We start from the raw sequence: 24,238 nt of genomic DNA, 5'->3' as shown, positions 1-24,238 counted from the left end.
TCATCCGCTGCGAGGAGCACCTTGCCCCTTGGGACCCCCCCTGGACCTGCCAGGTGTATCTGTCCCCTGAACTTGGACAAGGTCTCCTCCAACTCCGTTATTCGTGCCTGGCACGGCCCATGGGCACAGTCCCCTACTTCCTCGCGAGCCACCCGGTATGCTGCCTGGATGTCCCGGAACTTCCCCTCCAGCTTCCTACACTGCTCTGTACTCCGAGCATATAGTTCCTGGAGCCTCCGTTCCTTTTCTTTACCCTCCACTATCTGGCAGTGGAGATAGTCCTTCTCACACCGGTTAGACTCGCTTTCCTGTTTCATTTCTGTCATTTCTTCCCGCAGTCGTTCCGCTGCGCTAGCGCTGTCCCCTGCGCTGGCCCTCACTTCTCTCAACTCCTGCTCTAACTCTTCGACCCTATCCTCTGTCTTGACTACCTGCTCGGACAGGCAAACCAGCCAAACTGCCTTCTCCAAGTGCCTTTTGTGCGCCTTGCTTTCTGTCCATGCAGCCGCTGCCATTACCGGTTGCTCCGCATTGATTAATTCTGAAACCCAAGGTTTGGTGAGGTTGACCTTTTGCCACAAATACGAGGATATTCTCTCCTCCATTTTGCTTCGTTCCCTCACCCCCTCTGCCAAGTCACATACTCCAAACCACCGGGCTCCTGCCTGACTCGCCATTGTAGAGGGTGCCATCTCCGCTACTCCACTACTGGGCCGATATCTGGGGTTTGGATGTCTGTGTGTGTCTCTCTCCAGCTGGCACTGAAACTTCAGAGGCCAGGGGATGTCGCACTGGGACACTTCCACTGAAGAGAGCACTGATTCAAGCCTGCCGTTTATTCCTAACCGACAGCCTGAGACTTATATCACACAGATCTCCAGACCCCTACCAATACCCAGGTGATTCTCTCTCTTGCCGGTGGGGCAACACCCACCCGGTTCCTACTCCACTAGAGTAGCTTTCCCAAGAGAGAGAATAGGACACTGCTGTTTATTTCCTAACCAGCAGTCTGTCCTGAGTGAATCGCTCAAGATGACCCTCGATTCTTGAACCCGGAATTAAGGTGAGGAGTATTTTAACAATGACTTGGTCAGAGATCGCTGGTGAAGGATTGAAGAATTTAAACGACTCCAATTATCATCAAATCAAGGTTTATTGTAAAACCCAGGTCAAAATCATCAACAGAAGAAACACAATAAAATCTTATGCTCTAATACAACTAAGTCTATTCAAAAGTAATATAGCGGACACAACGAAAATTCTTATGATTACACAGGTTTTAGCAATATCACAAGGCACAAAACAAGTTCCCTTCCCCAAAGCCTCAACCACTATTAAAGTCAAGGGAGTTTCGCAAGCTGCTGCAGAGTACTTACGGTCACAGGCTGCAGAGGTCAAGTCAGGGGTGCAGAGGTCGAGCCAAGAACGAAGAGACCCCCAATTGAAAACACAGCCCCTTTTATATTGCTTTACCTGGCTTTGTTCTGTGATCGGCCAGCCCCTTTTGCATTGAAAAAGGTAAGTTTTAAAGTTCCCGCTGGTCCCGCCCCCTTTGAGCCGGTCAGAGCTGTATGTTTCCGGGTATTCCTTGCAGGTCCGCTTCTTCCAGCTAGGCAGACCTGCGCGATTTGAATTTGGCGCTGGCTCCGCCCCCTTCTTTCAGTGAGTTTCTGCCGGCAGCTTCTGTCAAGCTTGGAGTACCTCCCCCAGGTCCGCCTCCAACTTGGTTTTTCTGCCGGCAGCTTCTGTCAAGCTTGGAGTACCTCCCCCAGGTCCGCCTCCAACTTGGTTTTTTTCAGACCTGCGCGATTTGAATTTGGCGCTGGCTCCGCCCCCCTCCTCCCAGTGAGTTTCTGCCGGTAGCTCCTGTCAAGATTGGAGTACCTCCCCCAGGTCCGCCTCCAACTTGGTTTTTCTCTACCGCTGATTTTCTAGGGGCTTTTCCAGCGCAATATGCTGGACTCAGACAGTCTGATTTCTAGTTTAACGAGGTTAGGCTCTTCTGTGGAGAATTTCAGTGTCTTCCAGCTGCTCCGGAGATGGCTGCTATTCTCACCTCGCTATGTTGATGGGGTGTTAATTGGATTCTGCTCTGGTGGAGGCCAGGTCATTTACATTTGCATGGGGCTATGACCATCCCATTGTCCTGCTTGCATGCAAGCCTCCTGTGTATTCCCGTGCCCCTTTGTCTGTGTCTTGATGTTATCTTGTTGTCTGGCTCCTTCTTCCTTGTAGCTCCTAGGGGGGTGTTTGTAAATATTTATGTACTTATGTCCCTACTCAGCTCAGCGGGCCAAGCCTGCTGGGAAAACTGGTTCTGTTCCCTTGGCTGGAAAGTCGGTTTACAGTCTCTGAGTTTTTCCAAAAGGGCCGAATTGCCCGAAACCTTACACAGTGGAGTGCCACAGGAATGCGTGCTGGGGCCACAGTGATTCACAAATTATATTAATCACCAGGGAAGTGAAGGCGCAATTGGCGAGTTTGCGGATGACACAAAAATAGGTAGGAAGGCAAGGTGAGCGTGACAGAACGGGCGTGATTCAGCAACCGTGTTGCGCCCGGCGTGGATCGGGGCTCAAATGGGTGAATCAGGCTCCGATCTGGTTACTGGGCCGATTGGAAGCCAGCCGATTAGCTCCGCCCGGCGAGACCTGGATCTCGCCCTCGCTGGGCCCGATCCACATCTGCATATTTAAATGACCCAAGTCGCATCTGGGAAACCTCGCCAAGGTGCCAATTAGCATTGGTTTCACATACGCGGACCACGCGTAACGGCAGCTTGTGGGGGGGGGGGTCTCCCAGGTTGTTGGGGACCCCCGCCTGGTCGGGGAGAAGGCAGCGTGGTCACCTGAAACTTCCCCCGGCAGCTGGGCACCCTGGCACTGCAGGCCTGCCATCCTGGAGGTGCCCTCCTGGGCACCCTGGCACTGCCAGGGGTCAGACCCGGGTTGGGAGGGGGGGGTCTTTCCCATTTGAAGGGGGGGATTCCCAGGGGCCTCAACAAGGTTGGGGGGAGGGGGGGTGAAAGCTTGGTCCTGAAAGCTGGGGGTGTGGATGATGCCCCGATCTGCGCGGAGCCATTCGTGCCGGCGAGATCAGGTGGGCAGTGCCCTCGCTGTGGGGAGAAAAACCCTGAGGTCCCCTCCCCCTCAAAAAAAAGCCCAGCAGAGTGACGGCGGACAGCGGGTGATTCTTGTCGCTGGAGCCACCGGGCACCACATCGGCAAACGGGTCCGTAAGAGGATGTTAACGTTTGTCCGCCGAATCGCACCCAACGAGCTGACAGCGGGATACGGAGAGGCGGGGTGAGTGGGCGAAAACTGGCCGATCATGTGGATTGTTGGTTTTGGAAGAAAGAATGGGAGGGCGGGTTGTTATTGAAGTGGAGAGAGGCTGCAGAAAGCCGTACCACAGAGGGAACTACAATGTTCACGAAACCCAGAAAGCTAGTATAAAGGGGCAGAAGGGCATCAGGAAGGCAATGGAGTACAGGCTTTTATTTCAAGGGGGCTGGAATATAAAAGTAAAGAGATTTTGCTGCAACGTTCCAAGGTGTTAGACACACAACATTTAGAACACCGTGTCACCAGGTACAGTTCTGGTCCCCTTTATTTAAGGAAAGATCTATTATCATTGGAGGCAGTCCAGAGGAGTTTACTGGGATGATCCCGGCTATGGAGGGACTGCTCTACGAGATTAAACAGGTCGGGTTAGTACACCCTGGAGTTCAGAAGAATGAGGAGGTGATATGATTGAAACCTAAAGGAATCTTCGGGGGGGTTAGACAGGGTCAATGTTTCCACTCTTGCGAGAGTGTCGGACCAGAATAGTCTCAGAATAAGGGGGAGCTCATTTGAGACGGATTTGAGGCAGAATCTTTTCTCTCAAAGAATCTTTCGAATTCTTCACCTCAGGGAGCTGTGGGGGCCGAGTCCGTGAACATTTACAACGCCGAGATTGATAGGTTATTAATCAGTTAGGGATTGACGATTGCAGAGAGAAGGCAGGAGAGCGGATTTAGTAAGTGTTAGAAGAGACAAAGACCAGGGGCGAAATTCTCCCCCAACGGCGGGATGTCCGCCGACTGGCGCCAAAGACGGCGCCAATCAGACGGGCATCGCGCCGGCCCAAAGGTGCGGAATGCTCCGCATCTTTGGGGGACGGGCCCCAACATTGAGGGGCTAGGCCGACGCCGGAGGGATTTCCGCCCCGCCAGCTGGCGGAAATGGCGTTTGTTGCCCCGCCAGCTGGCGCGGAAATGCGGCGCATGCGCGGGAGCGTCAGCAGCCGCTGTCAGTTTCCCGGCGCATGCGCGGGAGCGTCAGCAGCCGCTGTCAGTTTCCCGCGCATGCGCAGTGGAGGGAGTCTCTTCCGCCTCCGCCATGGTGGAGGCCGTAGCGGAGGCGGAAGGGAAAGAGTGCCCCCACGGCACAGGCCCGCCCGCGGATCGGTGGGCCCCGATCGCGGGCCAGGCCACCGTGGGGGCACCCCCCGGGGTCAGATCACCCCATGCCCCCCCCAGGACCCTGGAGCCCGCCCACGCCGCCTGGTCCCGCCGGTAAATACCAGGTTTGATTTACGCCGGCGGGACAGGCAATTTCTGGGCGGGACTTCGGCCCATCCGGGCCGGAGAATCCAGCGGGGGGTCCCGCCAACCGGCGATGCCAGATATCCGCCCCCGCCCAATCTCCGGAGACTTCGGCGGGGGCAGGGGGCGGGTTTCACGGCGGCCAGCGGTCATTCTCCGACCCGGCGGGGGGTCGGAGAATGACGCCCCAGAATCCCTACTGTACAGAAAGAGGCCATTCGGCCCATCAAGCCTGCACCGACCCACTGAAAGAGCGCCCTACTTAGGCCCAATCCTCCTCCCTATCCCCGTATCCCCACTTAACCTGCACATCTTTGGACTGTGGGAGGAAACCGGAGCACCCGGAGGAAACCCACGCACACACGGGGAGGACGTGCAGACTCCGCACAGACAGTGACCCAAGTCCGAATCAAAACCGGGTCCCTGGCGCTGTGAGGCAGCAGTGCTAACCCATGTCCTTAGCGCTCAGAGGCAGCAGTGCTAACCCATGTTCTTAGTGCTCAGAGGCAGCAGTGCTGACCTGGGTCCCTGGTGCTGTGAGGCAGCAGTGCTAACCCGGATCCCTGGTGCTGTGAGGCAGCAGTGCTAACCCGGGTCCCTGGTGTTGTGAGGCAGCAGTGCTAACCCGGGTCCCTGCTGCTGTGAGGCAGCAGTGCTAACCCGGGTCCCTGCTGCTGTGAGGCAGCAGTGCTAACCCGGGTCCCTGCTGCTGTGAGGCAGCAGTGCTAACCCGGGTCCCTGTCGCTGTGAGGCAGCAGTGCTAACCCATGTCCTTAGCGCTCAGAGGCAGCAGTGCTAACCCGTGTCCCTGGCGCTGTGAGACAGCAGTGCTAACCCATGTCCTTAGCGCTCAGAGGCAGCAGTGCTAACCCGGGTCCCTGGTGCTGTGAGGCAGCAGTGCTAACCCATGTCCTTAGCGCTCAGAGGCAGCAGTGCTAACCCGGGTCCCTGGCGCTGTGAGGCAGCAGTGCTAACCCGGGTCCCTGCTGCTGTGAGACAGCAGTGCTAACCCGGGTCCCTGGCTCTGTGAGCCAGCAGTGCTAACCCGGGTCCCTGGCACTGTGAGACAGCAGTGCTAACCCGGGTCCCTGGCACTGTGAGGCAGCAGTGCTAACCCAGGTCCCTGGCGCCATGAGACAGCAGTGCTAACCCGGGTCCCTGGCACTGTGAGGCAGCAGTGCTAACCCGGGTCCCTGGCGCTGTGAGGCAGCAGTGCTAACCCGGGTCCCTGGCGCTGTGAGACAGCAGTGCTAACCCGGGTCCCTGGCACTGTGAGGCAGCATTGCTAACCCGTGTCCCTGGCTCTGTGAGACAGCAGTGCTAACCCGGGTCCCTGGTGCTGTGAGACAGCAGTGCTAACCCGGGTCCCTGGCACTGTGAGGCAGCATTGCTAACCCGTGTCCCTGGCTCTGTGAGACAGCAGTGCTAACCCGGGTCCCTGGTGCTGTGAGACAGCAGTGCTAACCCGGGTCCCTGGCTCTGTGAGACAGCAGTGCTAACCCGGGTCCCTGGCGCTGTGAGACAGCAGTGCTAACCCGGGTCCCTGGCTCTGTGAGACAGCAGTGCTAACCCGGGTCCCTGGCTCTGTGAGACAGCAGTGCTAACCCGGGTCCCTGGCTCTGTGAGACAGCAGTGCTAACCTGTGTCCCTGACGCTGTGAGGCAGCAGTGCTAACCCGGGTCCCTGGCGCTGAGAGACAGCAGTGCTAACCCGGGTCCCTGGCTCTGTGAGGCCGCAGTGCTAACCCGGGTCCCTGGCACTGTGAGGCAGCAGTGCTAACCCGGGTCCCTGGCGCTGTGAGGCAGCAGTGCTAACCCGGGTCCCTGGCTCTGTGAGACAGCAGCGCTAACACGGGTCTCTGGCGCTGTGAGGCAGCAGTGCTAACCCGGGTCCCTGGCGCTGTGAGACAGCAGTGCTAACCCGGGTCCCTGGCTCTGTGAGGCAGCAGTGCTACCCCGGGTCCCTGGCGCTGTGAGACAGCAGTGCTAACCCGGGTCCCTGGCGCTGTGAGACAGCAGTGCTAACCCGGGTCCCTGGCTCTGTGAGACAGCAGTGCTAACCCGGGTCCCTGGCACTGTAAGACAGCAGTGCTATTCTTCATTTGTAAAACTGAGGAAAGGGTACTTCACACCAGGAGTGATGACTCTGACCAATCGGTATCTTTTATGTTGAAACAAATTTTAATTTAAACACAGAATTTACCACATTAATGTCAAATATAAAAGCTTTGCAATTATCAGTGAAACAATTCTTAAAGGAAAAACTCATTATAATCTATACCTACCGCTAACCCCAGTTAAGCAGGCCAGGACACTCCCTATGCCACTTACATCAAAGTTAAAAAGACAGATGACTTGCTTAGTTGTGTAGAGGCTTGTGGAGAGAGAGAGAGACAGAGACAGAGAGAGAGAGATAGAGATAGAGAGACAGAGAGAGAGAGAGACGGAGAGACAGATAGCGAGAGAGACAGAGAGAGAGAGAAAGAGAAAGAGACAGAGAGAGAGAGAGACAGAGAGAGAGAGACAGAGAGACAGGGACACAGAGGGAGAGACAGGCAGACGTCTGCTTAACCGCAGCACTTGGCAGAACTGCTGTTCAACTTAAAACCCTTCTGTCGTGTCAGACTCCAATCCAATGGGAAACCGCAAAACTACAGACAGACCTGGCCCCTCCCATGAATTCCACCATCTGCATCCCACTCAGATGTCACATGACCTTCTTAGCTCGGACCAAATACTCATCCATAAATAATTTACTCTCCGGGGAATCTCCAGCAACGATAACAGTCTTGCATTCACCCTCTATATGTAAACAAGTAAAAGGTTAGAATCAATCATGACCTCACCTTTTACAACTCCTGAATTACACATTTAGCAGGCACACAATCTGGACACCTTAACCGCGGTTCTTTGATGCTATTACTGCAACAAGTATAAAATATAACATATACCAATTACTTTCATTTATTACAACCCAGCGACAGTGAAAGAACGGCTATATATGGTTAGCACTGCTGCCTCACAGCACCAGGGTCCCAGGTTCAATTCCGGCCTCGGGTCACTGTCTGTGTGGAGTTTGCACTTTCTCCCCGTGTCTGCGTGGGTTTCCCCCCGGGTGCTCCGGTTTCCTCCCACAGTCCAAAGACGTGCAGGTTAGGTGGATTGGCCGTGATAAATTGCTCCTTTGTGTCTGAAAAGGTTAGGTGGGGTTACTGGGTTACGTGGATAGGGTCGGGGCTCGGGCCTCGGTAGGGTATTCTTTCCAAGGGTCGGTGCAGCCCTGATTAATAAGGGGATCAGGCATTATTGGGAGGAGGCAGGAGAATGGGGATGAGAAAATATCCGCCATGATTGAATGGCGGAGCGGACGCGATGGGCCGAGTGGCCTAATTCTGCTCCTCTGTCTCATGGTCTAACGATGGGCCGAATGGCCTCATTCTGCGCGAGATTCTATATTTCCAAGTCGGTGGGGCTTGGAGGGGCACCCGGCTGGGTAAGGTTCTGGCGGGCAGTCGGGGTCGGGCGTGCGGCCGATCGAGGAGGGGGGGGGGGGGGGGGTCTATTTTTAGTGTCCAGCTCCGCGGTCCGAGACCACCATGGGGCACGGCGCGGCCGCTGGAGGCCGCCGGCCTGCGCATGCGCGGCCTCTGACCTGGAAGTGCAAGGGGGCCGTACCTGCAGCCAAAGCTGCGAGCTGTACGCCGGGTCCCTGCCAGCCCCCTGCAGGGCTGCGAATATCTGGCCCTGTCACACCAGTTTTTCTGGCGTAAAAGGCCACAGTTTTCACAACGGCGTGGGGACACAGTCCCTGAAACGGAGAATCCAGCCCCTTGTCCACAGATCCTTGAAGGCCGCAGGACAGGTGAATAGGGTGATTAAGAAGGCATCTCGGACAGTTGCCTGTGTCAGATTGGAAGAGCAGGGAGGTTATGCTATACAGGATTTTGGTTGGCCCACAGTTAGAGGACTGTGTTCAGTTCTGCTCACCACACTATAGGAAGGAAGTGATTGTACGAGAGAGGATGCAGAGGAGATTCACCAGGATGTTGTCTGGGCGGAGTGTTTGAGCTACGAGGCGGGGCTGGATAAGCTCGGGGTGTTTTCTTTGGCTGTTCCCCTCAGTTGAAGGGTCAATAACAAGGGGGGGGGGGGGCAATTTTGGGGTGAGGGGCGGGAGGTTTAGCGGGGATTTGAGGAAACAAATTTCGCCCCGAGCGAGGCGGGAATCTGGAACGGCCTGCCCGGGAGGGTGGTAGAGGGTCTGGAACGCGCTGCCCGGGAGGGTGGTAGAGGGTCTGGAACGCGCTGCCCGGGAGGGTGGTAGAGGGTCTGGAACGCGCTGCCCGGGAGGGTGGTAGAGGGTCTGGAACGCGCTGCCTGGGAGGGTGGTAGAGGGTCTGGAACGCGCTGCCCGGGAGGGTGGTAGAGGGTCTGGAACGCGCTGCCCGGGAGGGTGGTAGAGGGTCTGGAACGCGCTGCCCGGGAGGGTGGTAGAGGGTCTGGAACGCGCTGCCCGGGAGGGTGGTAGAGGTGGGAAACATCACAATCTTTAAAAAAGTACGCGGATGAGCATTTGAAATGTCGAAACGTTCAAGGCCACGTGCTGGAAAGTCCCGAAAGACACGCTGTCAGGCGAATTGGACATTCTGAATTCTCCCTCTGTGTACCCAAACAGGCGCCGGAGTGTGGCGACTAGGGGCTGTTCACAAGAAGGTTTACATTAACACTGTAATGAAGTTACTGTGAACAGTCCCCAGTCACCACATTCTGGCGCCTGGTCGCAGTAACTTCATTGCAGTGTTAATGTAAGTCTTCACGCAACAATAAAAATTATTATTAATTATGACTAAAGTGTGATTAGTGTGGATTGAGAGTCATATTTCGGTGCAGATCCGATGGAGCTCTTTCTCACTGAGTCACTCTATGGCTTTATGCTGCCGCTGTGTGTCTGTGGTGGAGGGAGTGAATGTCTGTGGATGGGGTGTCGATCGAGCGGGGCTGCTTTGTCCTGGATGGCGTTGGAGGGAGTGAATGTCTGTGGATGGGGTGTCGATCGAGCGGGGCTGCTTTGTCCTGGATGGTGTCGGGCTTCTCGAGTGTTGTTGGAGCTGCACTCATCCAGGCAAGTGGAGAGGGTCCCATCACACTCCTGGCTTGTGTCCTTGGAAATGGACAAGCTTTGGGGGGAATTACTCTCCGCAGGATTCCCAGCCTCTGACCTGCTCTGGTAGCCACAGTATTAATAATGCTGGGGCCAGTTCAGTTTCTGATGTTCAGGATGTTGATTGTGGAGGATTCAGCGATGGTAATGCCAAGGGGCGGATGGTTAGATCCTCTCTTGTCGGAGATGGTCATTACCTGGCATGAATGTAACTTGCCGCTTGCCAGCCCAAGGATGTTGTCCGGGTCTTGCTGCATTTCGACACGGGCTGCTTCATTATCTGAGGAGTTGTGAATGGTGCTGAGTTTTGTGAAGAATTGAGCAAAATAAAACTCTTAATAAAATCCTGGTGAGGCCCCAGTTTGAGTTTTATCTCCAATTCTGGGCCCCCGCACTAGGATATCCGGAGCCTCGGAGAGGGCGCGGAGGTCGACATCCCGGAACGCGTCCCGGGGATGAGGGGGCTACAGTTGTTGCGGAGAGAGTGGAGGAGCTGGGATGGTTCTCCTGGGAGCAGGGAAGGTTCAGGGGGGGATTGAATCGAGGCGTTTGGGAATCAGGAAGGGTCTCTGAGGGAGTCAATGAGGAGAAACTGTTCACAGTGACAGGATCGTCGGGGAAACCAGAGGGACACAGATTGAAGGAGATTGGGGGGAGGGGGGGGAGGAAATGGGGGGGGGAGGAAACGGGAGGGGGGGGGGGAAGGTGTGGAAGGATGAGTTTGGACACAGCGAGTTGTTGTGATCTGGAAAGTGCTGCCTGAAAGGGCGGTGGAAGCAGATTCAATAAAAACGCTCAAAATGGAGAGTTGGACAAATACTCGGAGGGGGAAAATTCACAGGACGATGGGGGTGGGAGAGTTTGATCAATTGGACAGCTCCACCAGAGAGACAGCACAGGGGGAGAGGGACAGAATAGCCTCTTTGTGTGCTGAATAATTCGGGATCCTCAATGCATTTTCTTTCCTCAACAGGGGGCAGTTCCAACTATGTAAATATTGACGAAATGGATAAAGGTAAATGGATGTGTGAGTGAAAGGTTCCTGTGCCTGTGTGAGAACGTGGGAGGGAGCCTGAGGTGTGTCTGTGAATGTCTGTGAGTGTGTACCAGTGAATGGGTGTCAGTGAATGTGTGTCGGTGCGAGTGTGTGTCTGCGAGTGTGTGTTTCTTAGTGTGTTTCGGAGTTTGTGTGTCTGTGAGTGCGTGTGTGAGTGAGTATGTGTGTCTGTGAATGCTTTTCTGTGAGTGCTTGTGTGTATTCGTGTGTGTGTGTATCCATGTCTGAGCGTGTGTGAGTGAGTGTGTGTCTGTGAGTGTGTGTGAGTACAGGTTTGCATTTTTGTGAGTGCGTGTCTGAGTATGTGTCTGAATGTGTGAGTGTGTGTATATCTGTGTGTGTGTGTCTGAGTGTGTGTATATCTGTGTGTGTGTCTGTGTGTGTGAGTGTGTGTATATCTGTGTGTGTGTGTGTCTGTGTGAGTGTGTGTATATCTGTGTGTGTGTGTGTCTGTGTGAGTGTGTGTATATCTGTGTGTGTGTGAGTCTGTGTGAGTGTGTGTATATCTGTGTGTGTGTGTGTCTGTGTGAGTGTGTGTATATCTGTGTTTGTGTGTGTCTGTGTGAGTGTGTGTATATCTGTGTGTGTGTGTGTCTGTGTGAGTGTGTGTATATCCGTGTGTGTGTGTGTCTGTGTGAGTGTGTGTATATCTGTGTGTGAGTGTGTGTATATCTGTGTGTGTGTCTGTGTGAGTGTGTGAGCATCTGTGTGTGAATGCGTGTCTGTGAGCTTGTCTGTGAGTGCGCAAGTGTGTGTGAGTGTGAGTGTGTGTGTGCCTGTGTGTGAGTGTGGGTGTGTGTGTGAGTGCATGTCTGTGAGTGTGCGCGTGCTTGTGTGTGCATGTGTGTTTGTGAGTGTGCATCTGTGAGTGTGCATCTGTGAGTGTGCATCTGTGATTGTGTGTCTGTGAGTGTGTGTGTGAGTGTTTGCCTGTGCACATGTGTGTAAAAGTGTGTGAAACACAGAAATTAGGAGCAGGAGGCGGCCTTTTGGCCCTTCGAGCCTGCTCCGCCATTCATCACGATCATGGCTGATCATCCAACTCAATAGCCTAATCCCGCTTTCCCCATATACTTTGATCCCCTTCGCTCCAAGTGCTGTATCTAACTGCTTCGTGAAAACATGCAATGTTTTGGCCTCAACTACTTCCTGTGGTAATGAATTCCACAGATCGCCCACTCTCTGGGTGAAGAAATGTCTCCTCGTCCCTGTCCGAAATGTTTTACCCTGAATCCGCAGACTGTGAGCCCTGGTTCTGGGCCCACCTGATGCTCTATCAATTACTACAAGGACGAGCGTAGTGAATAATCGAGGCTTTATTGAGCAAAGATGTTGTGCCTCCTGTAGCTGGAACCAGAATGGCTGCAGCCCCGGCGAGCACACACTTTTATACTCCGCCTACTGGGCGGAGCCAGTAGAGAGGGATTTAGACGTAGGCGTTCTGCGGGTTCGCGTTGGACTCTTTCGACCAACGGGTCCAACTTATGGGTCCGCATGTGTTTGCGAAGGAGGACGGGTACAGGAGCTGCCAGCCACGTTGGGAGTGAGACCTCGGAGGTGGACATCCTGGGGAAGGCAAGAAGACGTTCATGGGGGGGTTTTGTCAGTCGCGGTGCAGAGGAGCGATCGGATGGAGTGGAGCGTGTCGGGGAGGACATCCTGCCAGCGGGAGACCGGGAGATTCTTAGACCGCAGGGCCAGCAGGACGGCCTTCCAGACCGTCCCGTTCCCCCTCTCCACCTGCCCGTTTCCCCGGGGTTTGTAGCTGGTCGTCCTGCTCGAGGCAATGCCCTCGCTGAGCAGGAACTGATGCAGCTCTTCGCTCATAAAGGAGGATCCCTGGTCGCTGTGGACATAAGCGGGGAAACCGAACAGAGTGAAGATGCTGTGCAGGGCTTTGATGACCGTGGCAGAAGTCATATCGGGGCATGGGATGGCGAAAGGGAACCGGGAGTACTCATCGACCATGTTCAGAAAGTACGTGTTTCGGTCGGTGGAGGGGAGGGGCCCTTTGAAGTCCATGCTGAGGCGTTCAAAGGGGCGAGAGGCCTTCACCAGGTGTGTCGATCTGGCCGGTAGACGTGCGGCTTGCACTCCGCGCAGACTTGGCAGTCTCTGGTGACGGTCCTGACCTCCGCAATGGAGTAGAGCAGGTTGCGGGCCTTGATGAAGTGGAAGAACCGGGTGACCCCCGGGTGACAGAGGCCATCGTGTAGAGCCTGGAGTCGGTCCACTTGTGCGGTGGCACATGTACCGCGGGATAGGGCATTGGGGGGCTCACTGAGCTTCCCGGGACGATACAAAATCTCGTAATTATAGGTGGAGAGCTCGATCCTCCACCTCAAGATCTTGTCATTTTTGATCTTGCCCCGCTGTGTATTATTGAACATGAAGACAACCGACCGTTGGTCAGTGAGGAGAGTGAATCTCCTGCCGGCCAGGTAATGCCTCCAATGCCGCACAGCTTCCACAATGGCTTGGGCCTCCTTTTCGACAGAGGAGTGCCGAATTTCGGAGGCATGGAGGGTGCGGGAAAAGAAGGCCACGGGCCTGCCTGCCTGGTTGAGGGTGGCAGCCAGAGCGACGTCTGATGCATCGCTGAAATGAAAATCGCTTATTGTCACAAGTAGGCTTCAAATGAAGTTACTGTGAAAAGCCCCTAGTCGCCACATTCCAGCGCCTGTTCGGGGAGGCTGGTATGGGAATTGAACCGTGCTGCTGGCCTGCCTTGGTCTGCTTTCAAAGCCAGCGATTTAGCCCTGTGCTAAACTCGACCTGAAAAGGGAGGGACTCGTCAACCGCATGCATCGTGGCCTTGGCGATATCGGCCTTGATGTGGTTGAAGGCCCGGCGGGCCTCAGCCGTCAGGGGAAAGACTGTGGACTGAATGAGTGGGGAATGAGTGTGTGAGTGACTAACTATGTCTTGTCCGCATAGTTAGGGACACACTGGGCATAATAGGAGAAGAACCCCAGGCATCGTTTCAGGGCCTTGGGGCAGTGGGGGAGGGGGAGTTCCATGAGGGGACGCATGTGGTCGGGGTTGGGCCCTAGAACTCCATTTTCCACGACATAGCCAAGGATGGCTAAGCGGTTGGTGCGGGACACGCATTTCTCCTTACTGTACGTGAGATTAAGGAGTCTGGCAGTGTGGAGAAATTTGAGAAGGTTAGCGTCGTGGTCCTGCTGGTCGTGGCCGCAGATGGTGACGGATAGTACGGGAAGGTGGCCCGCAGTCCGTACCGGTCAACCATTTGGTCCATCTCTCGCTGGAAGACCGAGACCCTAAGGGAACCCTAAGGAAGCGATAGAGGCGGCCATCTGCTTCGAACGCAGTGTATTGGCGGTCCTCTGGGCGGATGGGGAGCTGGTGGTAGGCGGATTTCAGGTCCACTGTCGAGAAGACCCGGTCCTGTGCAATCTGATTGACCATATCAGATATGCGTGGGAGGGGGTACGCGTCGAGCTGCGTGTACCTATTGATGGTCTGGCTGTAGTCCACGACCATCCTGTGTTTCTCCCCAGTTTTAACTACTGCCACTTGGGCTCTCCAGGGGCTGTTGCTGGCCTCGATGATGCCTTCCCGAAGTAGCCGCTGGACCTCAGACCTGATGAAGGTCCTGTCCTGGGCGCTGCACCGTCTGCTCCTGGTGGCGACGGGTTTGCAATCCGGGGTGAGGTTTGCAAACAGGGAGGGCGGGTCGACCTTAAGGGTCGTGAGGCCGCATACGGTGAGGGGGGGTAGGGGTCCGCCGAATTTTTAAGTTAAGCTTTGGAGGTGGCACTGGAAGTCCAGGCTGAGTAACAGGGCAGCGCAGAGGTGGGGGAGGACGTAGAGCCGGAAGTTGCTAAACTCTATGCCCTGGATGGTGAGGGTGGCGATGCAGTACCCCCGGATTTCCATGGAATGGGATCCAGAGGCCAGGGAGATTTTCTGGGTAATGGGGAGTACCGCGAGGGAGCAGCGCCTTACTGTAGTGGGGTGGATGAAGCTCTCCGTGCTCCCAGAGTCAAAAAGGCAGGAGGTCTTGTGCCCATCGATTTTCACCGTTGACGTTGCGGTTGCGAGGTTGTGGGGCCGGGACTGGTCGAGGGTTGATCGAGGCGAGCTGCGGCTGATGCTGGGAGGCCCCGGGCTGGTCAGCGGTAGTGGCAGGCGATGAGCGGCCAGACGAGTTTCCCGACAGGAAGGGGTCCTGAGGCGCCGTCCAAAATGGTGCCGAAGATGGCGACGCCCACCGGGCGCACATGGCGGGCGGCATTAAAGATGGCGGCACCCACGGACCGCATGTGGCCTGCGGAGAAGAAGATGGCAGCATCCACGGACCGCACGTGGCCTGCGGAGAAGAAGATGGCGGCGCCCACGGGCCGCACGTGGGGGGTGTAGGATCGCTGGGCCTAGAAACAGCGGCGACCGACTGGGCCTGGCACACAGCAGCAAAGTGTCAATTCTTTCCGCAGCCATTGCAGGTTGGGGAAGCGCTGCCGGGGGTGTTTGTTCTGCCCGCAGAAGTAGCATTTGGGCCCCCCCGGGGTTGGCTGGCTGCCGCGCGGCGCAGGCTTGCGGTGAACTGGGGTCAGTAGCTGGTGGGGTCCACGATGCCCACAAGGGTGCCGTGCGGACGGGGGCGTGCGACTGAACATTACGGGAGGCCACTGTCAGTGAGTTCGCGAGCTGCCTGGTTCCGGCAAGATCCAGCGTACCCCCCTCCAATAGGCGCTGGCGGACGTACGCAGACCCCATGCCCGTAACGAAAGCATCTCTAATTAATAGTTCTGTATGCTCGACTGCCTAAACTGCCCGGCAGCCACTCACAATTCCTCGCCAGGATGTGCAGGGCATGCCAGGAATCGTCTAGGGACTCACCGGGGAGTTGCTGTCTCGTGGACAGGAGGTGCCTGGCTTATAGTTTGTTGACCGCCCGAACGTAATATCCTTTCAGGAGCTCCATTGCTTAGGAGTAGGTGGGCGCATCCCGGATGAGAGGACAAATGTCAGGGCTCACCCGTGAATAAAGGACTTGGTGCTTTTGCGAGTCCGAGGGTTCCTCAGCGGATGTTCGGAGGTAGCTTTCGAAGCAGGATAGCCAGTGGTCAAAGGCGGATGTAGCGTTGGCTGCTCGAGGGCTCAGCTGCAGGCGATCAGGTTGATGTGGAGCGCCATCGTTTTAAAATCTTTGCACAATAAATTGATGCACTATCAATTACTACAAAGACGAGCGTAGTGAATAATCGAGGCTTTATTGAGCAAAGATGTTGTGCCTCCTGTAGCTGGAACCAGAATGGCTGCAGCACCGGCGAGCACACACTTTTATACTCCGCCTACTGGGCGGAGCCAGCAGGCAGGGATTTACCCATGTACCTCTAGTACTACATCTAATATACATCTAATACAGTTAGTGGTGACTACCACAACACCCACCATCGGAAACATCCTTCCTGCATTTACCCTGGCAAGTCCTGTCCAAATTTTATAGATTTCTATGAGATGCCCCCTCATTCTCCTGAACTCCAGTGAATACAATCCTAACCGATTCAATCTCTCCTCGTACGTCAGTCCCGCCATCCCTGGAATCAGCCTGGTGAACCTTCGCTGCGCTCCCTCGAGAGCAAGAACATCCTTCCCCAGAGAAGGAGACCAAACCTGCCCACAATATTCCAAGTGTGGCCTCACCAAGGCCCTGTACAATTGCCCCAACAAAACCCTGCTTCTGTACTCGAATCCTTTCGCAATGAAAGCCAACATACCATCAGCCTTCTTTACCGCCTGCTGCACCTGCATGCTTACCTTCAGCGAATGGTGCACAAGGACACCCAGCTCTCATTGTACATTCCCCTCTCTCAATCTGTAGCCATTCAGATAATAATCTGCCTTCTTGTTTTTGCTACCGAAGCGGATAACCTCACATTTACCCACATTATACTGCATCTGCCATGCATTTGCCTTCTCACTCAACTTTGTGTCAGAGTTTGTGAGCGTGTGTAAGTGTGCTGGTGTCTGTGTGTGTGTCTGAGCGTGTTTGTGTCTGAGCATGTGTTTGTCTGCGAGTGTGTGTCTGAGAGTGAGTGTGTGTGAGAGTGAGTGTGTGTGGGAGTGAGTGTGTGTGGGAGTGAGTGTGTGTGGGAGTGAGTGTGTGTCTGAGTGAGTGTGTGTGGGAGTGAGTTTGTGTGAGAGTGCGTGTGTGTGAGAGTGAGTGTGTGTGAGAGTGAGTGTGTGTGGGAGTGAGTGTGTGTGGGAGTGAGTGAGTATGTGAGTTTGTGTGAGAGTGCGTGTGTGTGAGAGTGAGTGTGTGTGGGAGTGAGTGTGTGTGGGAGTGAGTGTGTGTCTGAGTGAGTGAGTATGTGAGTTTGTGTGAGAGTGCGTGTGTGTGAGAGAGTGTGTGTGGGAGTGAGTGTGTGTGGGAGTGAGTGAGTGAGTGTGTGTGGGAGTGAGTGTGTGTGGGAGTGAGTGAGTGAGTGTGTGTGGGAGTGAGTGAGTGTGTGTGGGAGTGAGTGAGTGCGTGTGAGAGTGAGGTAATGCGTGTGAGAGTGAGTGAGTGCGTGTAAGAGTGAGTTAGTGTGTGTGTGTGTGTGTGCATGAGTGTGTGTTTGTGAGTGAGTGAGTGTGTGTGTGTGAGTGAGAGTGAGTGCGTGTGATAGTGAGTGTTGTGTCTGAGTGAGTGTTGTGTCTGAGTGAGTGTGTGTATGTATGTGTCTGTGTGTGTCTATGTCTGACTATCTGTGTCGAGTTAGCCAATCACACTCACCCCGATCGGGGAAGGCCAGAGGCTCCAAACCCGGCCTAGTGCCGAGTTGTCCCATCTCATCCTGATCGGGGAAGGCCTATTGGTTCCAAACCCGGCCTAGTGCCGAGTTAACCCATCTCATCCTGATCGGGGAATGCCTATAGGTTCCAAACCTGGCCTAGTGCCGAGTTAGCCCATCTCACCCTGATCAGGGAAGGCCTATAGGCGCCAAACCTGGCCTAGTGCCGAGTTAGCCATTCTCACCCTTACGGGGAAGGTCTATAGGCTCCAAACCCGGCCTAGTTCCGAGTTAGCCATTCTCACCCTGATCGGGGAAGGCCTATAGGCTCCAAACCTGGCCTAGTTCTGAGTTAGCCATTCTCACCCTTACGGGGAAGGTCTATAGGCTCCAAACCCGGCCTAGTTCCGAGTTAGCCATTCTCACCCTGATCGGGGAAGGCCTATAGGCTCCAAACCCGGCCTAGTTCCGAGTTAGCCCATCTCACCCTGATCAGGGTAAGATCAGGAACCCCTCCCAGTGTTGAACATCTGGCCGACACTCCCAGGAGAAGGTGGGCCACTTGCAGGTGACGGGTGTTGGGAGGAATAAACAGAAACCCTCGCAGGAACCCCTGTGTAGGACCGTGATCTTTCACCCCAACAGAAGAGGCAATGGCTGAAGTAACCCATTTCGTTTATGATGTCTTTTGCCCTTTCCTTAGAGATTGGGAAGAACAGCGAAGAAGATGATGATGAAGAGGCTTCTGATTATGTGAACTCGTCAAAGTGTGTGGTGCGACATTAACCTCTATGGTAGGCACCTCAACATGGGGCATGGAGGTGGGAGGGGTGAGGGGGGAGAGATACATAGAAGATAGGAGCAGGAGGAGACCTTTTGGCCCTTTGAGCCTGCTCCGCCATTCATCATGATCATGGCTGATCATCCAACTCAATAGCCTAATCCTGCTTTCTCCCATAGCCTTTGATCCCATTCTCCCCAAGTGCTACATCCAGCCGCCTCTTGAATATATTCAAAGTTTTAGCATCAACTACTTCCTGGGGTAATGAATTCCACAGGCTCACCACTCTTTGTGTGAAGAAATGTCTCCTTATCTCTGTCCAAAATGGTTCACCCTGAATCCTGAGGCTGTGACCCCTGGTTCTGGACACACCCATCATTGGTAACATCTTCCCTGCATCTACCCTGTCTAGTCCTGTTAGAATGTAATAAGTCTCTATGAGATCCCCCCCATTCTTCTGAACTCCAGCGAGAACAATCCCAACCTAGTCAATCTCTCCTCATATGACAGTCCCGCCATCCCTGGAATCAGTCTGGTGAACCTTCGCTGCACTCCCTCGAGAGCAAGAACATCCTTCCCCAGAGAAGGAGACCAAAACTGCACACAATATTCCAAGTGTGGCCTCACCAAGGCCCTGTACAATTGCAGCAACACATCCCTGTTTCTGTACTCGAAACCTCTCGCAATGAAGGCCAACATACCATCAACCTTCTTTACCGCCTGCTGCACCTGCATGCTTACCTTCAGAGACTGGTGCACAAGGACACCCAGGTCCCGCTGCACACTCCCCTCTCCCAATTTACAACCATTCAGGTAGTAATCTGCCTTCCTGTTTCTGCTTCCAAAATGAAAAACCTCACACTTATCCAAATTATACTGCATCTGCCATTGGTTTGCCCACTCGCCCAACCTGTCCAGACCTTGCTGTAGGATCCCTGCATCCTCGTCACAATTCACCCTCCCACCTAATTTGGTAGCATCTGCAAACTTTGAGATGTTACATTTTGTTCCCCCACCCAAATCATTAATATATATTGTGAATAGCTGGGATCCCAGCACCGAACCCTGTGGTACCCCACTGGTTACTGCCTGCCAATTTGAAAAGGACCCATTAATCCCTACTCTTTGTTTCCTCTCTGCCAACCAGTTTTCCATCCACCCCAGTACATTTCCCCCAATCCTATGCGCTTTAATTTTGCACAATAATCGCTTATGCGGGGCTTTGTCAAACACCTTCTAAAAGTCCAAATATACCACATCGACTGGCTCCCCCTTGTCGACTGTACTGGTTACCTCTTCAAAGAATTCCAACAGATTTGTCAAGCATGATTTTCCCTTTGTAAATCCATGCTGACTCTGACTGATCCTGCCACTGCTCTCTAAATGTTCCGCTATAAAGTCCTTGATAATGGATTCAAGCATTTTCCCCACTACCGATGTTAGGCTTACTGGTCTATAATTCCCTGCTTTCTCTCTACCTCGCTTTTTGAATATCGGAGTGACGTGAGCTACCCTCCAATCTGCAGGGGCAGTTCCAGAGTCTACAGAATCCCGGAAGATGACCACCAATGCATCCACTATTTCCAGAGCCATCTCCTTAAGCACACTGGGATGCAGATTCTCAGGCCCTGGGGATTTATCCGCCTTCAATCCCATCAGTTTCCCCAGCACCATTTCTCTACTAATGTTGATCTCCCGGAGTTCTTCCCTCGAACTAAACCTTTCATTCTCCAACATTTCTGGGATCTGATTTGGGTCCTCATTTGTGAAGACAGAACCAAAGTATATATTTAATTGCTCAGCCATTTCTTTGTCCCTTATTAAGCATTCCCCTGTTTCTGTCTGCAGTGGGCCTACATTTCTCTTTACCAATCTCATTCTCTTCACATATCTGTAGAAACTCTTAGTGTCAGTCGTGATGTTCCCTGCAAGCTTCCTGTCATACTGTACTTTCTCCTTCTTAATCAATCCCTTCGTCCTCCTTTGCTGAATGCTAAACTGCTCCCAATCCTCAGACCTATTATTTTTCTTGGCCAATCTGTATGCTTCTTCCTTGGATCGGATACTATTTCTAATTTCCTTTGTAAGCCATGTATTGGCCCTCTTACCCCCTTTGCTTTTGTGCCAGACAGGAATGAACAGTTGCTGTAGTTCCTCCATACGTTCCTTGAATGTTTGCCATTGTCTCTCCACTGTCATCCCTTTAAGTAACTCTCCCCAATCTATCAAGGCCAACTCACGCCTCATATCCCCATAGTTCCCTTTATTAAGATTCAGCACCCTAGTCTCCGAATCAACTACTTCACTCTCCATCTTGATGAAAAATTCTCACATGTTATGGTCGCTCATCCCCAAGGGGTCTCGTACAGCCAGATTGGCAATAATTCCCTTCTCATTACACAGTACCTAGTCTAAGATGGCCTGCTCTCTCGTTGGTTCCTCCACATATTGGTCAAGAAAGCCATCTCGTATACACTCCAGGAATGCCTCCTCTATGGCATTGCGGCTGATTGAATTTGCCCAATCTGTGTGAAGATTAAAATCACCCATGATCACCGACATTCCCTTATTACATGCATCTCTAATTTCTTGTTTAATGCCATTCCCACCATCACCAGTGCAGTTTGGGGGTCTATATATGACACCCACTAATGTTTTTTGTCCCTTGGTATTCCTCAACTCTACCCATTCAGATTCCACATTGTCAGAGCTAATATCCTTTCTCACTATCGTGTGAAATTTCTCTTTAACCAGCAGTGCCACTCCAGCACCTTTTCTTTTATGCCTGTCCTGAGAACGCTGGGACATTCAGTTCCCATCCCTGTGCACCCTGCAGCCATGTCTCCGTAATCCCAGTTATATCATACCCATTTATATCTATCTGCGCGATTAGTTCACCCACTTTATTGCAACTGCTCCGTGCATTAAGGCACAGAGCCTTTAAGTTTGTCTTTTTCACAATGCTTGTCTTGCTCACAATATTTTTCTCTCCTGCCCTGTTTGAATTTTGCCCTTGGTTTCTACACCGATCACTTTTCTTATTCACTTTTCTACCTTTCGCTTTTGTCCTTGCTCCCTCTTTGACTCCTTGCGTAGGTTCCCATCCCCCTGGCATTTTAGCTTAAACCCTCCCCAACCGCTCCAGCAAGTAGCCCCCCTAGGACATCAGTTCCCGTCCTGCCCAGGTTTAACCCGTCCAGTTTGTACAGGTCCCACCTCCCCCAGAACCGGTCCCAATTCCCCAGGAATCTGAAACTCTCCCCCTGACACCATCTCTTCAGCCACGTATTCACCCTATATACCCTGTCATTTCTACTCTGACTTGCACGTGGCACAGGCAGTAATCCTGAGATCACGACCTTTGAGGTCCGATTTCTTAACTTCCTTCCTAGCTCCCTGTATTCTGCTTTTAGGACCTCATCCTTTTTTTACCTATGTCGTTTGTACCGATGTGTACCACGACCACTGGCAATTCACCCTCGCCCTCCAGAATGTCCTGTACCCGGATAGTCATGTGATTAACCAGGTGACACCTCCAAAGACCCAAAAGGTCTCCTGCGCGGTATCGCTCTGTAACGCCTGACCCTTTCATTAAGATCGCTCTTTCTCGATAGGTTTTACAGACGGCCATGTTGGTAAAGGAAGAGGGCATTATTCGAATGGAAAACCCCATGCTCTCCGATCAAGACCCGGCGGAAGATCCGGAGACCACTCGATGGCAAATGTTGAAGACCTGGGGTCGCCCGAGGGTTGGGGGAGGAGGGTGATGGGCTCCAAGATGGCCGACACATTGGACCGCGTGCTGTTCCCCATCACGGCCTCGAAATTCTCATTTTCATTCCTTTATAACCCCTCTTCATATTCAGCAGCTTGTGGCATCAGGGACTTCCGTGACCCCCACCCCCCCCCCCTTCACCCCGCAGTGGCCTCTTTCCAACACCCTGCCCTCCCTTAGTCACCTTCCTCTCTATCCCCTCAGCTCCCTATCTCCTGGGAAGATGTGGAATTCTGTAGAGGGGCCTATTCTCTATCTCTCGCGGCGCCGACTGTCTCCTCCAGGCCGATTCCAGGGCACTGGGGGCCATTATAGCTCCAATCAGACTGGCCATTGTTAGGGAGACCGTATAGGACGAGGGAAAAGAAGGTGTGAATCTTACCCTGCAATTCCCCATAAGGATCTTCCACCTCGTTCCACCACTCGTGCCACCTCATTCCACCACTCCAGATGACCCTTCAAGAAAAAGACTTCTCAATGCCCCCGCGAATGACTATTTTGCTGCTGGGGAGGGTCTTTGAATATTTTGTGAGGTGGAGCTGTAAGACAGTAAACCTGCTCACCCCTCCCCCCCCCCCTCCAAACCTGCTCACCCCCCCCCTCCCCCTCCTCCAGCCCCTACAACCCTCCTTATCTCTGTAACCTCCTCCAGCCCCTACAACCCTCCCTATCCCTGTAACCTACTCCAGCCCCTACAACCCTCCCTATCTCTGTAACCTCCTCCAGCGCCGACAACGCTCCCTATCTCTGTAACCTCCTCCAACCCCTACAACCCTCCCTATCTCTGTAACCTCCTCCAGCCCCTGCAACCCTCCCTATCTCTGTAACCTCCTCCACTCCTGCAACCCTCCCTATCTCTGTAACCTCCTCCAGCCCCTACAATCCTCCCTATCTCTGTAACCTCCCCCAGCCCCTACACCCTCCCTATCTCTGTAACCTCCTCCAGCCCCTACAATCCTCCCCATCTCTGTAACCTCCTCCAGCCCCTACAATCCTCCCTATCTCTGTAATCTCCTCCAGCCCCTACAACCCTCCCTGTCTCTGTAACCTCCTCCAGCCCCTACAACCCTCCTGTCTCTGTAACCTCCTCCAGACCCTACAAACCTCCCTATCTCTGTAATCTCCTCCAGCCCCTACAACCCTCCCTATCTCTGTAACCATCTCCAGCCCCTATAACCCTCCCTATCTCTGTAACCATCTCCAGCCCCTATAACCCTCCCTATCTCTGTAACCTCCTCCAGCCCCTACAACCCTCCCTATCTCTGTAACCTCCTCCAGCCCCTACAACCCTCCCTATCTCTGTAACCTCCTCCAGTCCCTACAACCCTCTCTATCTCTGTAACCTCCTCCAGCCCCTACAACCCTTCCTATCTCTAACCATCTCCAGCCTCTTTCACCCTCCCTATCTCTGTAACCTCCTCCAGCCCCTACACCCCTCCCTATCTCTGTAACCTCCTCCAGCCCCGACAATCCTCCCTATCTCTGCAACCTCCTCCAGCCCCGACAACCCTCCCTGTCTCTGTGACCTCCTCCAGTCCCTACAACTCTCCCTATCCCTGTAACCTCCTCCAGCCCCTACAATCCTCCCTATCTCTGTAACCATCTCCAGCCCCTATAACCCTCCCTATCTCTGTAACCTCCTCCAGCCCCTACAACCCTCCCTATCTCTGTAACCTCCTCCAGTCCCTACAACCCTCTCTATCTCTGTAACCTCCTCCAGCCCCTACAACCCTCCCTATCTCTGTAACCTCCTCCAGCCCCTACAGCCCTCCCTATCTCTGTAACCATCTCCAGCCCCTATAACCCTCCCTATCTCTGTAACCTCCTCCAGCCCCTACAATCCTCCCGATCTCTGTAACCATCTCCAGCCCCTATAACCCTCCCTATCTCTGTAACCTCCTCCAGCCTCTACAACCTCCCTATCTCTGTAACCTCCTCCAGTCCCTACAACCCTCTCTATCTCTGTAACCTCCTCCAGCCCCTACAACCCTCCCTATCTCTGTAACCTCCTCCAGCCCCTACAACCCTCCCTATCTCTGTAATCATCTCCAGCCCCTATAACCCTCCCTATCTCTGTAACCTCCTCCAGTCCTTACAACTCTCCCTATCTCTGTAACCTCCTCCAGCCCCTACA

At 53.8% G+C, this 24,238-nt stretch overlaps 1 protein-coding gene across 1 annotated transcript in view; it reads left to right on the top strand.

Moving 5' to 3' along the window:
- The window catches only part of LOC140395888 (uncharacterized), a 145,885-nt gene extending 123,192 nt beyond the window's left edge, over positions 1-22,693 (top strand). The window contains exons 11-13 of the mRNA XM_072483958.1: positions 10,722-10,763; positions 18,252-18,342; positions 21,944-22,693. Of these exons, the coding sequence (XP_072340059.1) occupies positions 10,722-10,763; positions 18,252-18,334 (125 nt within the window). The 3' untranslated portion in view covers positions 18,335-18,342; positions 21,944-22,693. The remainder of the gene's footprint in view (positions 1-10,721; positions 10,764-18,251; positions 18,343-21,943) is intronic.
- The last annotated feature ends 1,545 nt before the right edge of the window (positions 22,694-24,238 follow it).

This window comes from Scyliorhinus torazame, chromosome 19 (genome assembly GCF_047496885.1).
Source record: "Scyliorhinus torazame isolate Kashiwa2021f chromosome 19, sScyTor2.1, whole genome shotgun sequence".
Classification (NCBI taxonomy): domain Eukaryota; kingdom Metazoa; phylum Chordata; class Chondrichthyes; order Carcharhiniformes; family Scyliorhinidae; genus Scyliorhinus; species Scyliorhinus torazame.
The sequence above is the reverse complement of the archived record's forward strand: the minus strand, read 5'-3'. Positions and strand labels throughout refer to the sequence as shown.